Consider the following 16899-nt stretch of genomic DNA (forward strand, 5'->3'; position numbering starts at 1 on the left):
CCATACCTTTAGAAATCTGGGCTTCAGTGACTTGCCCAAGGGTAGCCGATGAGTTAGTCAGAGTTGGTCTGGCTTGCAATCCTGTGTCCTGACCACTACAAAAGAATGTCTTTGTTCATTCAGTCGCCTCTGGAGCATGGGACAGCCTCTCTCATTTATTGGGACTGTGGTAGTTCTCAAAGTATTGAAAGTACTGGAGGCCTAAAAGTTGATATACAGGCAAAAGAATGCGGAAACCATTATCGTTCCATTAGAGATGGCTCCTAGTGGAAGACATTGAGATTTTACATGGTACTTGGGAAGATATAGAGACTGCCCAGATGATGGATGCAAGGCAGTTATTCAGTCCTTTGCTGAGGAAGGGGTAACAGAAGGAAGGTGAGAATTAGAGAACGACCATACTTATTTCTCATTTCAGCACTATCACAGGCTGGCTGGTCCTTTAAGGCGAGCCAGGTTCAACCTGGCCTATGACCTACCAGCTAGCTCCCAGCTGACAGCGATATGGCATCTTAGGGATAGTGACCCTGGCTGCGATAGGGTTAAGAAACGACTACACAGAATGGAGAACTCAGTTGAGGGGAGAGTCTGCGGGGAAGGCAGGATTCTCCTGCAGGTAGGAGAACCCACCAGGGGCCCTGGGGGGGGCCCTGAGACTGGGCTTACACAGGCAAGAAGTCAGGTAGGAGAACCCACAGGGAGCAGCACAGCCTCTGGGGGAACTCTGAGCTAGGGCTGGCAAGGAGCAGGGAGAGCACTGGGGAAGCTGCTAGGAGGGCAGTGAGGGAAACCTGCTAAGAGAAGGAGCAACAATGGAAGAACTCTGCAGGAGCAGGTTAGGCTCCTGTGGGGGAGATCCTGTGGTAGGGTCAGTAAAAGCACTTTGGCGAAGCCCAATAGGGGTGGAAGAGTTATTGGTCCAGCAGAGAAAGGGGAAGCTGGGAGGACCTAGGGAGAAGACAGAGGCCTGGGAACCAAAGGGAGGCTGTGGGGAAGCAGCACAATGGGACTTAGAGGTAAGAAGCAGCCCAGGGAAACAGCAGCACATCGATGAAGCAAACCTAGTTGCTAAACACAGGGTCCCTGGGCTGAAACCCAGAGCAGAAGGTGGGCCTGGGCTCCCCTACCAGACGCTGAGGAAGGGGCACACAAGCCCAACAGAAGGAATATTGAGCCCAGGATGGGTCTGAAGATTGACCCCAAAGGATGGACCAAAGAATAGCCCAAGAAAGGGACCAAAGGTTCTTTGTTACCCTGGAAGAGAAGTGAACTTCCTGTGACTTGGCCAGACGGCTGAGCCACAGATCTGGCAAGAGGCAGACGGCCAGCAGGAGGCACTGGAGACGAGGCCCTTGCAGCATTGCACCCTGATATAAGGGGGCGCTACAGGTGCTGTATACAGCTCCCTCACAAGAACAATACTGGATCTGCTCAGCCTGGCATGAGTGAAGGCTCAGAGGAAGATCTGAGTGGCACCAAGACAAGTAGGTCACTGGGTGGGTTGGGCAACCTAAAATCAGATTAATAACCTGAGTCTGAAAATGGAAAAAGCAAGAGAGGACAGCCAGTAACACCAGCCATATTCTTTTGCTGTTAAATGCTGTCTGTGTGCACAGATGCCCTGGTGACCATTCCCTTTATAAACACAGATCAAAATAGTCAGGGCCCATGCATAATGAGATTAGGAAGGCGTGTGAATAGTAACAAAATACCTTATTCTAAAAGCAGCTGCTTTACAATTGTGCTCCAGAATCAACGCTTTCACCTTCTTAGAAAGTTAAGTCTCTAGCCTATGTTGTTGTGAAGAGAGCCTTTAAAACATGATCTGAGTGTCACCAATACAGTGACATCCGCCTGAGTCTGCAGACAGCCTGAGGTAATAGCTCCAAGAAAAAACGTGAGCAACCCAGTTCATCTCAAGGGGTGTAAATGTAAAGCTGAACGAGGACAATCTACAGAGCAAAATTGTCATCTTTTACTGATCATTTTAGCAGAAACCTCAATCTAACGGGATAACCATGGTTACTAGAAGTAGTGGCTGGTATTGGATGAGGGACCAGTAGGGTAGAAAGCTGCTGAGAACTACAGGGGACATTCAGAGCCTCATCCTCCCAAATATAAAGCCATCTTCACCCCTCAGAAAAGAACGGAAACAACCCACAGCTGGCAGCCAAAGCCTCCTGAATGCTGAAAACCAAAACCACTTCACACACCTCCCTAAGTGTCAAAAGACCCAACTCCCAGCTACCAAATGACCAGCCTGACAGCTTCAGCAATGCAGCTACACATTGCAGGAGCAAAATCTGCAGTGCACTGAAAATCTGGGGGCAGAGTAAAATAACTGAATTTAAAACCAAATTAACTAAACACTGGCATTGATACTATCCTGGCTGTACTACATGGGGGTGGGGTCTTGAATGGGATAAGGGTAGGGGGTGGCAAACAGTGCAGCAGAATTTAATTTAGATCTAATGTGGCGCACAGGCCTCAGAAGAGAGAGCTAGCTGGAAAGAGCATCTGACACAAGCAGCAATAAAGGCCTGGCCTGGAAATCATGGGGAATAAAGATCCTCTGACCTGCACAGAAGAGGCTGTTACTTGGTGATAACATATCTTACATACATATAGCTCCTTTCACCCTACAGGATCTCAAAGAGCTTCGCATACATGAAAGGATGCAGTGCACAAACTATACACGCCTTGTGCGTCTTCTTCCACCAACCCTGCCAGTCCCTGTCCCTTCCAGAGAGCTGCCCTTCCTCTCCCCCTCTCAAATCCTGGGTGTCTGGAAGGTGAGGGCGGAGGAGGGAATTGGAGTGTGATTCTGTGTGTCTGGGGAGGTGGCCGTCTTCACAAAAAATCTTGTTCATCTCAAGGGCTAGCTGCCTGTCTCAAATCCTGTGAGTCTGATTGGATACCCCCTCCCCACCCCGATTGGCTGCGATTCTAGTGGGGGCGTTGCCCTTCTCAAAACCAAATGCATCCAGACATGCCTGCTATTACGCCCCATGAGTGCCAGTGCCTGCCTGGGTTTCCTCTCAACCTTGTGTTGTCTGAGCACTCAGGGGTATTGAGGCTACTGGTCCTGGCACCAGTAGGTGCTAAGTGGAATATGGGAGGTTCCCTGGGCCCTGGTCTCCCACCCAAGATCAGGGCATTATACTTAGATACCAAAATGACATTGGCTGGAAGGAGGCTTCATGCGGCTGGGAAGAAATCTTCCTCTGAGTTTTGCACAAAGACAATCAAACAATTAGTGCTTAACAATTGATAACTAACAATAGACACAGGGATCACTTTGCCCACCACTGAATGCGCACTTGAAACATGGCAGCTGTTTAGCAACTTGCAGCAATATTACACTGCAGATTGGGAAAGGGGAAGTGAGAACCTTGTTCCAAATTAAAGTGCAGGGGGGATTTAAAGGAGTCAGAATGCAGTTGCATGAGCTGGAATTTGGCCAGGATATCAGTGTTCACATCCCAACTCTTACAAGTGTGTAATGGGATTTTTAATGCCTGCAATGCCTCATGCAAAAGACAGCACCTTCAGCAACACCATGACACAGCATTGATTCAACACAGACTTTGGGAAGGGAGCACCTCCTACTATACCAGCTATTATGCTTCCTAAGATGCTCTGGGTTTGTGTTAGAAGTCTCCCATCCAGGTTTCACCTCGGGGTGATTGTGGAGAGGGTGTTCCTGGAGAATCTACCTAGTTATGGTCATACAAAACATTCTGCTCATATAACTTGTTTTCACAGGAGATGAAGGACTCAACCCCCGGGCTCCAGCACTACATAACCTAGATTTAGGCAGGAGGGAAAGAAGAAGTCTGGAGGTTTAGGAAGTGTCTTTAATGATGTAGATTATTCGGTTGCTATGGTGAAGATCACTATAGAAATAGCAGTACACCGATCCAGCCTGAGCTTACGAGATCCCATGGAATCATTGACCCAGGTGATATGGTCACAGGATGACCAGAACAATTTATCTGTCTGCCCCACTTTGGCCTTTATCAGTATAAACCCATCACGCAAAGAACTCAAATCAAGAACACACATGTGCATCCAGACACACACACTTTTCTCTTACATGAGCCTTCCTGTGTAGACCCGTTCAAGCTGGATTTCTTATTCTTCACATTTGCATTGCTATCTTGGCTCTTCAGGCTGAGAGATGAACCACCCAGGCTGCTCCGTTCACCATCATAGTTCTAATTAGAACACATATGGGAGGATAATTAGGTTCAGTGCTCACAGTATTGCCAGCTGTTCCTATATGCCTCAAATAACATTCCAAGAAATCCTTCTAGCTCTCCATGTAGTTTTTGCCCAGTACAGCTCTCATAAGCATGACTCCTTGCAATTAATTACAGCTTTATCCATTTACTTTACTGTAATGACCTTCACGCCACCATTTCCCTGAGTGCTACAATAAAGGGAACTGTCATGTGCTTAATGTACATAACGAAAAATGTGTTGTGACTTATCTACACGCTATGGATAAGCAATGACCACAGACAAGATAGACAGGTAGAGTAGCTTCAGATTTGCTTAACAAGACATGCACTGTAGCTGTTGGACTACTTGATCCATACTGTACAAAAGAGTTAAAGGTCAAACAAATGCTACGAAGCTGAATAATCCTAACTGTCAAAGATATTGCATTTTTAGAATAGTTATTGAGGATGAGTATTGTGTCATAGCCCAATTAACATGAGACTCCTTCCCCACAACCATTTTTTTTAATCTAGTTAATTTTGTCTCATTAAGAGGGAATTTTTATGAGCAACTGGGTGGGTGTGACCACAAGAATTCGGAGGACTCTTTGCTGGGAACTGTAATTATATCAGATGCAATGTACCAGTCAAATCCCTGGAGCAAACCTGCTTACCTCTCTGGCACTATACCCGGGATGAGTTTGGCCCTATTTGTAAATGATAATTTTAGTAGTAACTTTCAATTAAAATGTCACTGTGTTTTGTAAAGCAAACCCCTTAAACACAATGGACTTTAATCAGTTGCAGTGCTGTGCTATGCCGTATAAAGGCAAGAAGCGCCTATTAACTTAATCCTGTTTGCTAATTTTAATTAATACATGTACTTTGAATTCGAATTCGCTATATTAGACTGACTGAACCATACATACAGAGCCTTTCCATGTGTTGGTACAGAGGGCATTTCATTAAGAAATAGTGTGTATTTTTGGTGCTGATGAAAGCTGCTGCCCTCTTTGATTATTGGGATTGGTGGGTGGAGAGGGAGGGGCCACACAACCCAGAATTTTGGATTGAGAGCTCCAGAGAATGAAATCTGTTACTTATCCGCTGGGCAGGGACAGCACTGCCCTGCCAGTACACTTTGACCCTGAGCTGAAGAGGGTAAGTCTCCACGAGCCATTCAGTCCTTGGCCTCTCCGCTGAGACTACAAACAAAGAAATCAGTGATGGGGGACCAGAGCAAGAACCACTAATTCATTTTACATAGGCCAAAAACCAGCCTTCAGAGGGTAGCACATTTAGGTGACTAAAGAACTAACTGCTGGATTGCAACCGGATGAAAGGTCATGCATCTCGTTTTTATTAGCTGCACTGTAGTACTGCTCAGAAGACCTGGTCAGGATCATTGTGCTCGGTGTTGTTACTGTACCTGTTCATAAAGCATCCGTTCTATTCTTTTGTCCTCCTTCTTTGTAGAGAGCCAGCGTTCACACTGAAAGAGGTACAATTCTTCTGTGGTTTCATCCAGAATCTCTACTTTGTCCAGATACCAGTCAGCATTCAGCATGGTATTGTCATGACGAATCTTGATCTTGTAGATAATACCAAGGTCCACAGCCTGTATTGTGAACTTATCCTCCTACAGGATGTTTAATAACAATAGTTTCTCTTAATAGTGGCTGTTCAACAGCTCCCTTCCTGGGCAAAAGCTAACGTGTACAATGGAGAACAACGCATGTTTAAACCCAGCCTTACCAGACAGTATTTGATTAAAAGCTGCAGCGGAGTTGTCTGTAAAAGATTCTGTGTCCATTAAAATTGTCATGAGAGGGAGAGGTTTAAAGTGTGGTTGTGCTGTGAAAGTGACTATGTAAACAAGACACCCGCTCACCCAAAGGGAACAGACATGTTCAGCACTTGGAGCTGGTAGCTGCTGGCTTTAGTGCCAAAAGTAAGATTTTATTCTTTACTCCTGTTAGCCCTGCAAGGATAACAGAGCTAAGAGCCAGTGAGCAGGATTCTCCTCAGTTAACAAAACCACAGAACTGTCAACTACATTTCAATTCCAGATCCAAATTCTGCCCTCCTTTATACCTGTGCAATGCCACTGGAGACAATGGAGTGAACTCTGCACTTGGTTATTATGCATACACAGTTGCTAATGAAATTAACAAGAAAGAAACCTGCTTGACTCCCAGGGTATGCCTACACTGCAAAGAAAAATCCATGGCCCCGATTCTTAGAGCACAGGCTGACTGACTTGGGCTTACGAGGCTCAGCCTGTGGGGCTAAAAATAGCAGTGCGGACATTACCACTTGGCTGGAGCCGGACTTTAAAACCCATTGAGGAGAGAAAGTCTCAGAGCCTGGGGGCCAGCCCACACTTGAACATCTACACTGCTAGTTTTACCCCAACAACCTGAGCCTTGCAAGCCGGAATCAATTCACCCAGGCTCTGTGGCTTGGTTTTTCTTTTCAGTGTGGACGTCCCTACAGATACGATATGGAGTCTGCAGGGCTGGCTGTTGGTAACTTTTAAATTGAGCACATCTGATCTGGAAATCTTGGCGTGACAAGCGAGGAACACGAAGGTGCCATTTTTACATCACTTCTCAGAGTAGAACCATACTTTAGGAGCTTATAAAAATGTATCATAAGATGATGCCCCTCAATGAATTATAATATACATTATGTTCAGATTCACAAAAGCTGCCCTACCTTTTAAGAAATACAAATCAACTATTTAGAGGTTCAAGGGATGGTAACCATGCCTTCACTTATTGGTGCTTTTAATTTTGCAGCTGAAATATAGAAGGTTTGGTATGGGCCAGACTGAAATCTGGCCCTATCTCACTGACTTCAAGAAAAGAAAGATCTATCCATCTTCGTGTTTGCTATAGTGCTTATCACTGTAGTAACAGAAGCACTAACATTAAACTGAAAATATAATATTTTAAGAGGTAATAAACATGGTCATTTGTGTCAGGATTGCCATCCACCAGTTCTCACCAGACTGGTACTTCCAACTAGGGATGGGCAGTTATACATTTGTTCATCACTTTGCTTAAGAACTGCAATATGGAAAATGTTATCAATCAGTATCATCTGTACCTGTGCTCTTTCAAACTTGTTGAAGTTAGTTTCAGACTTGCTGAGTTTTCTCTCCCCGGTGTCCCCTAGGTCTCCATAGATAGTCAGGAAAACATTTGCATCTGTCCCAGCGCCATAGACATCCCCAGTGAACACAGTTATCTTGTACGTATGAGCTATATAAAGAAACAGATTTCTAAATATGTGATTTTGGGACAGACGGATTCTCAGGGCCGAAGCCTATATGCTGAGGGCAATGTAAGAGGTGCTGAGCTCACTAAACTCCCATCCAGTTAATGTCTGTATAGTGCTCTGAACAACAATGTGCAATTAAAAATGCTAAGTATCCTCATTATTACTGGTCAATGGGAGCTGAGTGAACTCAGCATCTTTCAGGATCTACTTTCCACTGTATCTGAGAGGGATAAGTAGTCTGGAGATGTGGGTTCTTAATACTCTATCCTCCAAAAACAAGCGCCAGGGATTTAGACGTGCAATTACCACCAGAGTTAATGGGACTTATCTGTATAAATTCCCTGTCCTGAAAGAAGAGAGCAGACTCTGGAATCTTTTTGCTCAGACAATATTTAATTAATGACATGTTGGAGTTGTACTGTTTAAGTATCTTCTTCGTTGAGCTCGTTCAACAGTGATCCAATGAAATCTCATAAAATCTTTAGGAATCTGCTTTTCTAATGTGTCAAATGCAGCTATTTCCGTGGATCTGCTCCACCCCATTTACATGAGGAGAACAACCAGTGACTGAAAGAATGTTCCCTGGAAACACAATTAGCAGCTCACAGATTTTTGCTCACATTAGCGCCATGCAAATCCCAAAGAGAGTCCCACTGGCAGGTTTCCATGCTACTCCCACATAAGTAAAACTGAGAAGGAGAAAAAGCTGTTCTTTTTATTGGAGGCACAAAAACTTAGGGTATGGAGAGTTACCATGCATGGTGATATTCTTATTTTTAACAGCATCACAGATAATAAGTTTGGGTTGTTTTGTTTTTTTGGCTTTTTTTAAAGCCCTTTCACACTTAGCTCCAGAATAATACAGGGGCTGGTCCACCTTCCATTGTAAACCATGGAAAGACTCCCGTTGATTGCTGTGGGAGATGGATCAGGCTCATTCAGCCCTGAGAATATTGGTTTGGTTTGCTGCAATTTCACTTTTTCTGCTGTGTTTTTTCACTAAAGACAGACCATTATGCTGCAGTAAGTGCCATAACAAAAGATATTCTGCTGGGTTGTGATTATCAAAGATATTCTGGTATTTTTCGTAAGAGTAGAGGTATTAACTCTGGTGTGCTGGCCAAATTCCAACTTGAGTAGTTAATTACAATGTACCTACTTAAATTCCACCTGTAGTTTCAACTGAATAAAATAATTTTCATGACATTATATCCTAAACTATTGTGTAGGGTTGCTATACTCTGTTAAACTGTGTTGGTCCAGACAAAAAATAACTGCACATTAGTAATGAGTGCAGTGGTCTCTACATACGGTCTGCATAATCAGTTTATTAAATCTGATTCTTTGCATACCATTTCAGGAGCTCTTCAGGACAGAATGCACTACTATGGTGATGCAAGCTGTTATTTTTTATTATTTATATTGTGCTAGTGCCCAAAATGTGCTGGGTACTGTAAAAACAATTAAGAAGACACAATCCCTGCCTCAAAGAACTTCATATTCTAAGGCCTTGTCTTCCCTAGAAAAAGCATGCTCTTACCTGGTGTTAGTTAACATCTGGTAACTAATATGAGGTAAAATCCTAGTGAAGACAAGGCAGTTCGTAGTTTTAACAGGTAAACCCCAGGCTTCTGTCTAGTCCTCAGCTTGACCTGCCAGCTCATCTTATAATTACAAAAGACCTTAAAAATGGGCATAAGTTATGTTCACTGTCAGAATGGCGTAGTGTAAATGCAAATCAGGCTGTGAAAAAGATAAGACATATTGGAATGGATGATTTCCATGGTTGAATTGTCCAGTTACCAGGTATTTGAAACCTCAAAGAAGATGGCAAGTAATATTGGCAATTGGATTCAATTAGCTCCAACCAGGATATGAGAGGGGTAAAAATCTCTCTCCAGGGCAGAGGTAACTAAGGGTTGGGTCTGGGTGGTCTTGCGGAGAAAACCTTAGCGACAGCCAAGCTCAAGGGCGAAACTTAGGCTGAAATGTATATTGTTTTGTTATTATTTAAATTAGAAAGCCAGATACCAGGAAGAGGATAAATGTGGATGTTGCATAGCGTTTGTATTCTCTGTTCAGAACAGGATAGGAAGTCAATCTACTTACAGAGGGATCTGAATAAGGGGTGGGTTGCTGCCCTGCAGACCAGTTCTGGGAGAGTGTTATGTACTTAGGGGATAACGTGGAAGAAAGTGCAAAGACAATTGTGGGAAAAAAGTTGCAAATGGAGCATCAAAGCTGGTAGGATAGGTGGAGCAGAAGGGGTGGAGGACAATACGACAGGAGACGAGGGCAAATAAAAGAGATGTTTGCAGGGCCTGGAAGACAAGACATTGGAAACTTATGTTGTATATAAAGGGGAACCAGTAGAAAAACTCAAAGGGCGTGTGAGACCTGATCAGAACAGTGGCCAAGGAAGATGATTTTAGCGGCTGTGTTCGTATGGACTGGATGGGAGGGTGTTGGACATCCAGGAGGCCAGAGAACAGGAAGTTACAGCAATCCAGAGGGGAGATAATAGCTTTTTCCTTTAAAATATGGCAGCTTAAATGATTGATTTTTCACTCGATGGCCATAATTGCAAATAAGCAACCTTTAGTAGCAATGCATCTACCTAAACTACAGATCCAAATGGCTTGCTCCAAAAGGTCAAAACAATAGGTCAAAGTGGGGTGGAATTTCACTTACTTTCCAGTGGTTCTTCAACTTCCTGTTCTATCTGCTTTAGTGTCCCATCTTTCATGAGTTTTTCAGTAAAGACATCAGATGGTACAAGTTCTCTTGCAATCTCCCCATCATCTTCAGATTTTGCTAGCCACCTTTGACATGGGAATGTGATTGTTTCCGAACCCTGGTGTAACATGACAAAGACACATCCTTTACTAGAGGAAGAGCTACAGTCAGTTGCTTCTCCGCATAACTGCCTTGGACACAGCCATTGATTTGCAGGTGAATTCCAAACACAGTGAATTCCAGTATGCGTATATGCACAGATTAAAAATTATTGTTAAGTGCAATAACCAGACAACGCAAGTATGCAATGAAGCAGAACAAAGTATACTTTCAGGTAATAAAATTCCTTTCCATTATTCAATATCCAAAGCTAAACTGCACTCAAATGAGACTAACCAAAGCACTAGATAATGCAGAGTACACTGCTCTACTAGTTAACAGGGGTTGACTACATACTCTAATAGGTATTCTCCCTCTCTCATTTCAGTAGGTTCAGTGTCTGATCCTGAAAACCGTTATTCCCAATAGTAGACATTTGTGACTATGGGTTTGCAGGATTCTTCAAACCCTTTATCAGTCCTTATTCAGACCACACTCTCCTTGAAGTCAGTAGTTTTGTTTGCATAAGTACTTCAGGATTTTGCTGGAGTCAAAACCTCATGATTTTGCCCTATAATACTAGGACTCAAGCACTCTGAAGCCACTTCCCATGAGTACTTTAAGAGAGAAAAAAAAGGTGAAATCATTTTTTTACCCTTTGTTTTGACTTTACTTTAGGAGAAAATGTCTAGCTTATCAAGGAAGAAATGAAAACAATGGAACGACAGACACAATCAACATCAGATCGCTTGCTAATGAGAAATAACAGACTTTTTCAAGGCCTTCGAAATGGATGAAGTGGACTTGAAGTGGAAGCCATAGATTGTCATATAAACTCCAGAGCCCACAAGTGTGAACAGAACACAAGTGTGAACTGGACCATGCACAAACTACACAGCATAAAGGAAGGAAATGCTCTTGAATGTGTCACCACCTTAACTCCATCTCAAATGGCATCCGCATGCAGGGCTTCAGTTCTCTCTACCTTGCCTGTTGCAGCTCCCTGCTCTTGTCTTTCAAACACCCGTATACCATTGCCTGTCACGTAACAATTATATCTAAGGTACTTATAAGTCCCCCTGCCCTTTAACATAGTACCCGAAAGCCCCTCACAATCTTTAACGTATCAATCCTCATAACACCCCTATGAGGTACTGCAGTGCTATACTGGGGCACAGAGAGACTATGTGACTTGCTCAAGGTCACACAGGAAGATTGTGGCAGAACTGAGACTTGACCCAAACTTGCCAGAGTCACAAGCTAGTGCCCTAGTCACTGGACTATCCTTCCTCTCAGTGTGGCCACCTCAAATCTATATTCAAATAGCTCTACAGGTATTCCCATTCATTCAAGATTTTGTGTAGAATAGTGCTCCTTGTTTCTGAAACCCTCCATGGACTAGCTTCTGCCTGATAGCAGAGTCTATCTCCCCTCTAGCATCCTCTCCCCACTACCCTCCCTGTTCACTCTGCTGTAATGCTATCCTCCTCTTTATACTGCCCTACACTTTCATCACTGGTGCACGAGCCTTCTCCTCTGCAGCTTCTGTCATTTAAAACAACTTTCCTCTCATTCCAAATCTTAGCCAGCAACATGATTTCTCCTTGCATATACCTCTTCATTCCTCTCGCTATTCCTCTCACAGCTGTTATTTAACCCTGTACTTGCAATAGTTAACGCTAACGCATTTTGGAGTATGAAAGACAGAATACAAAATCAAATGAGACTTTAGATTATTCCAAATCTTGACTTCCAGGAGTTTTTATTTGTTTTATACCTAGGGTGCAGGAGGAGCAGAAGATTCACATGGCTATGATATAGCTGTGGTGGCAGGTAGAATGGACTTCCATCTTGAATGGTCCCTTGTAAATCTTCTTCCTTTGGCAAGAGTCATATGAGAGGATTTAAACTTCTTAAATCCCTCAAAATTGCATCTTCCAACCTCGGGCTTATGCTCTATTTCCTTCAACTTCAGCTCTATAAATCCTTCTGTAAAATTGTATGTTCTTCTGCACATTATATATGATCCCACCATTGTAATCATCTTGTTCTCAACTGGTGGAAGACTGCAACTTGCTGGGATCATATAAGTATCTCCTTGTTTGGGACAAAAAACAAACAAACAAACCCCAAAGGATGTTCAAAATACACCGTAAATGTTGACACCAAAAACCGTTGAGTCTTCTCTCCTCAGCTGTTTTTTACAGTCATGTTTCTGCTCCATATCATTATTGCATTTAAAACTCCTATTTTAGTTGTCACCCAGACATCCCACTGCCCAAAGAGAGGCTTCTGAAGATGATGAAATACCACTGATGCAAAACTGACCTGACGTACTTCTTCGGATAAAAATCTTCCTGCTTTCAACTGACTGCCCAAATAGATAAAACCATTCACTCATTCAATGTCATTGTCACCTATATGCAGCATTGGCAGGTCATTTGCTTCCATTTTATAGGAGGCATGCATAGCTTTGATTTTATCACCATTGATTTTAAGTCCGATAGATTCTGCAGTTTTTCGCATTAACTGCAGTTGATCAGTAGTCTTTCCAAGTAAGGCAGTATCATCTCCATACTTGAGAGCTTCTAAAAATGAACCTTACACCTCCTATTTTGGCCAGTTTTGTCATCAGATTGTCGATTAGAACATTAAATAACATAGGTGAGAGTATGCATCCCTGGCATACTCCCAACTCTATTGAAAACCAGTATGTAATACAACCATTGACTCTCACACAGTTAAATGTACATTGGCACTGTTCGTCCACTAGGCAAACTAAGCACTGGAAGGTCAGAGTCAAATCAATGAAAAGAGGAGGAAATAGGCAATAGAGAAAATGAAATGTCCTGAATGAACAGTCAAGAGGGCCTGTCAGAATGATCACAATCAAGGTTGGAATAGTATGGTACAGTGCATTTAGAAAGCCTGTGAAATGAATCTCTGACCAGAAATGTGCATTTGAGACTTTGATGGTCCTAACTAGACATCAATTTTTGTGGTTTCTGCTAGTCAAGGACAAAGATGGAGACTTTGTCCAAGAAACTGATGCACAACTTCGGGCTCTGATATGAGCATTTTGGGGAATTAACGAACAGATCCCCTCCAAGATGTAAACTACAACTTAATCCAAGAAGGAACCCAGCAGAAAATGGGCCAGTGACATTAAAGGAAGTGATGCTCGTGGTCATACAGTTAAAAAATGATAAAGAAACGGGTGTTGAAAATATTTCATAAGAACTGCCGAACAGTGGAGGCCTGGGTTAATTCATTGGATTCATAAAGGTGTCTTAAAAGTTTGGGAAACCAGTCACATTCCCAAAGGGGCTGAGAGACATCAGCACAACCAAAAAGAGGAGAGAGATCAGTTTTCTCAAATTATTGGGGAATAATGCTGCTCTTAGTCCCAGGGAAGGTGTTTATGATCATGAGATTGAACCACCAGAAATACTGTCTCAGCCACAAAAGGAGAGACAACCAGTGCGGTTTCCACACAGGTCAATATATAAGCCATGCTATACATGCCCTGCAGAATGTTATTGAAAAATGTCTAGACCGACAAAAGAAAGTTAACATTGCATTTAAAGACTTTGCAGCTGTTTTTGACTCAGTGCATTGATCAGCTCTGTGGATACTGCCATGCCAGTATGGGGTCTTTGAGGATGCCTAGGGTGCAGTTTAAACTAAACACAATCTATCAGATCCTTACAGAATACAGGGCACATACTACCCCTGTGATAAAATCTTTACACTGGCTTCCATGTAATGACTGCAGTCCATTAAATGTAACCAAAATTCTCTTTCTATGTTCCAAACCATTTGTTACAATTAGAACTACCAGCTCACTTGGTTTTCCCCAGTTATAATCTGGTGTCAATGGGAAGGAAGAGATGACATTTTGTAACTGTGCCTCTGCGTTGGTATTCCCTATTACAGTGAGAGATTCCTAACGTGAGTCATCATTAAAGACATGACTGAAGGCGCAAACGTTGCTTTAACTTTTAACTGATCCTAAATGGTTGGTCGTATGTGCCTGAGTCATTGCTGTGAACATTTTATATTGGGTTACATGATATTCTGGGCACTCTAGCTTAAAAGCCTGCATGATGGGAATAAAGCACAGTCATGGCAAGTGTTAACTGTATAGTTATCACTAGTCTCCATGTCATTGCCGCAGTTTCCGTTGGAGCTGACTTGTTAGTGATCATATTATTACTACAGTGACACAAAGTGTGTTATTTTCTGGTAACAGCTACAAAATCTTGTTGCAGTTACAAATGGGATTTGTTTCATTCGAGTCTGATTTTTGGCTTTAAGCTATAGACGGTATGACAGTCTGTGAAACTCAGTGCTTTACCCATCTGAGTTGTAGCAAATGAAATATAATTATCAGAGATAATTGGCATGCACAGGCAGAGCTCTGCTGGTGGGCAAGCAGCTTAGTTTCCTACCCAAGCACTTTCAATTTACTCTAAAAAGTTACTGACCTCATTTTTTCCTTTGCAACATACAGATACATCTTAACAGTCTAATCAGGTAGCAGAGCTTTTAGAAGCTTTGGCAGCATATTGCTATCCTGTGGCAGGTCATAATATCCTGTGGCTGATTACAGCAGATTCATGCAGTGCTGTGCTTTCTTCTTTTTCACATGCCAGAGTCAAAAGCTCAGCAAAATTGTGCATCTCTCTGCTTTAAGGGATCTTAGGGGTTTTTTTTGCTCAGTCTTCTCATTTAACATCTTTTCAATGCTGGTTTAACTGTTGCCTGGCTGCTTGGTTTAGAACCCACATCTGTGCCTGAAGACAAGACACGGAGCAGGTGGAGCTATCCAAAGTGCTGAGTCAAACATATGGGTCTGATAACGGCAGGCAAGCTGGAAGCTTATTTTCCCTTGGGTGTGGTGCTCTTTAAACTCCCCATAGAGTCAAACACCCACTTCTTTTACTCTTCAGGAACTGGCAACCCCACCACTTTGTGCTGTAGCCCAATCGGGTCTCACAAGTTAAACAGCAATGGGCTGGGTCAATACTTGGATGGGAAATCTCTGAAGGATGCATGTGGGCCACAGGAAATTATATCGATTGTAGGTAGTGCTCCTCTGTTTGAGTAAATACTGAATCAATATCAGAGGTCTAGTCTACACCAGGAAAGGCTTGCTGGTATAACTATAACTATACCAGCAAACTCTCCTAGTGAAGATGCAGGTTTTACCACCAAAAGAGAGCTTTCACTAGTATCGATTACACCAGCTCCCAGAGTGAAATAACTTATATGGCAAAAGCCCTTTTATGCCATTCTAAGCAAAATACCAGTTGCAAACTGGTGCACAATGGGTGGCATGGAAGCAGAGGCAAGCATAAGAGTGAGAGAAGGAAATTAGCGGGTGTTTAGGATGGTAGAGTGGGAGACGCATAGGCAGGAGGGTGAAATAAGAAGATGTAGGCAGGGATGGAGTTGTGCAGAAGCTTGAATAAGAGGATGTGGCCCTGAACTTGATGAAGAAGGTTCAAGGACGCCAACAAAGTAATCCAAAAAGGAGAGAGGAAACAAATGGCACGGTGTGTGAGAGCTCAGGTGACAGAGACAAGAGTGGAGTTTTGAAGGTGATGGACAAAGGAGAGACAACAGAAGGTGGGAGGCTGTGACGTGAGTAGTATGTTGGTTTACTTTGAATTGGCAGCAGGTTTTCCAGGATTAGATGTTAGGAAGTCCCAAATGAGAGGCAGAGGGGTAGAAGCTGCAGACGGAGAAGCAACACCATAGATATGGTAGGAGCTGTAAAAATGGGTGAGGCCACAGCTAGGCACAGCATAAAGAGGCAGACAAAGAGGCAGAGGACAGAACCTGATTGCCTCTGAATGTAGCTCATGTCCTGAAAAGTTGATCCTTTCCTGTGCGCTGCCGGACTTGTTACCTCAGCCTAATGGCACAGCCTCTGTATCCCCACGTTGGCAAGCTGGCACTGTAAAGTAGGGTTGTGGAAAAGCTCCCTTGTATGAAACACGATAAAGATGACCGATAGTTTGCAGTCTGACTGTATTTTTTCAGTCCTGCTGACTCGCGTACATAAAAGTACCTGCCACCTAACGTATGGTGTTTGTGCATGATTGTCTCGCTGTGTTATATTGATGGGTGTTTTGTATCTCTCAACAGTGCTATCCACCCGCAATTATCCTTTTATAGTTATAAGATTGATTGTAAGCAATTCCTTGCCCGTGCTCAGCAACTATATCTTTCAAACTATATGCCCTAATTCTTTTCATCCTCTACCTGTGATTCACCAAAACAAAGTTGTTACCAAACAAAAAATTATTATATCCTTTATTTAGCGAACTCCCTCGTACTGAGGCAACTTTTCTTATAGCTGAGAAATGGATGCAGCTTCCTCTGCAGTCTGGCCATAGCAATGTTCCAAACTGTACCCCTGAAGCCTGAGTCCCACCCCCACGGGGCTGGGGCTTCTTTAGGGTCTCTGCCAATGCTCTGCAGTGACACTCTGCACTTGCAACCCCTCTAAAACCCCAGGTTGAGAAACACTGCAGACAGTTCTAGCTTC

General features: G+C 43.2%; 1 protein-coding gene across 1 annotated transcript in view; it reads right to left on the minus strand.

Annotated features, from left to right (window-relative positions):
• LOXHD1 (lipoxygenase homology PLAT domains 1) overlaps nucleotides 1–16899 on the minus strand; it is a 264458-nt gene that overhangs the window by 59397 nt on the left and 188162 nt on the right. Inside the window, exons 33-36 of the mRNA XM_067545371.1 lie at nucleotides 10200–10362; nucleotides 7335–7489; nucleotides 5653–5862; nucleotides 4097–4217 (exon numbers count right to left, since the gene is read on the minus strand). Of these exons, the coding sequence (XP_067401472.1) occupies nucleotides 4097–4217; nucleotides 5653–5862; nucleotides 7335–7489; nucleotides 10200–10362 (649 nt within the window). The remainder of the gene's footprint in view (nucleotides 1–4096; nucleotides 4218–5652; nucleotides 5863–7334; nucleotides 7490–10199; nucleotides 10363–16899) is intronic.

Source organism: Emydura macquarii, unplaced genomic scaffold, assembly GCF_026122565.2.
Source record: "Emydura macquarii macquarii isolate MOO-44397 ecotype Brisbane River unplaced genomic scaffold, CSIRO-AGI_Emac_v2 contig_1045, whole genome shotgun sequence".
Classification (NCBI taxonomy): domain Eukaryota; kingdom Metazoa; phylum Chordata; order Testudines; family Chelidae; genus Emydura; species Emydura macquarii.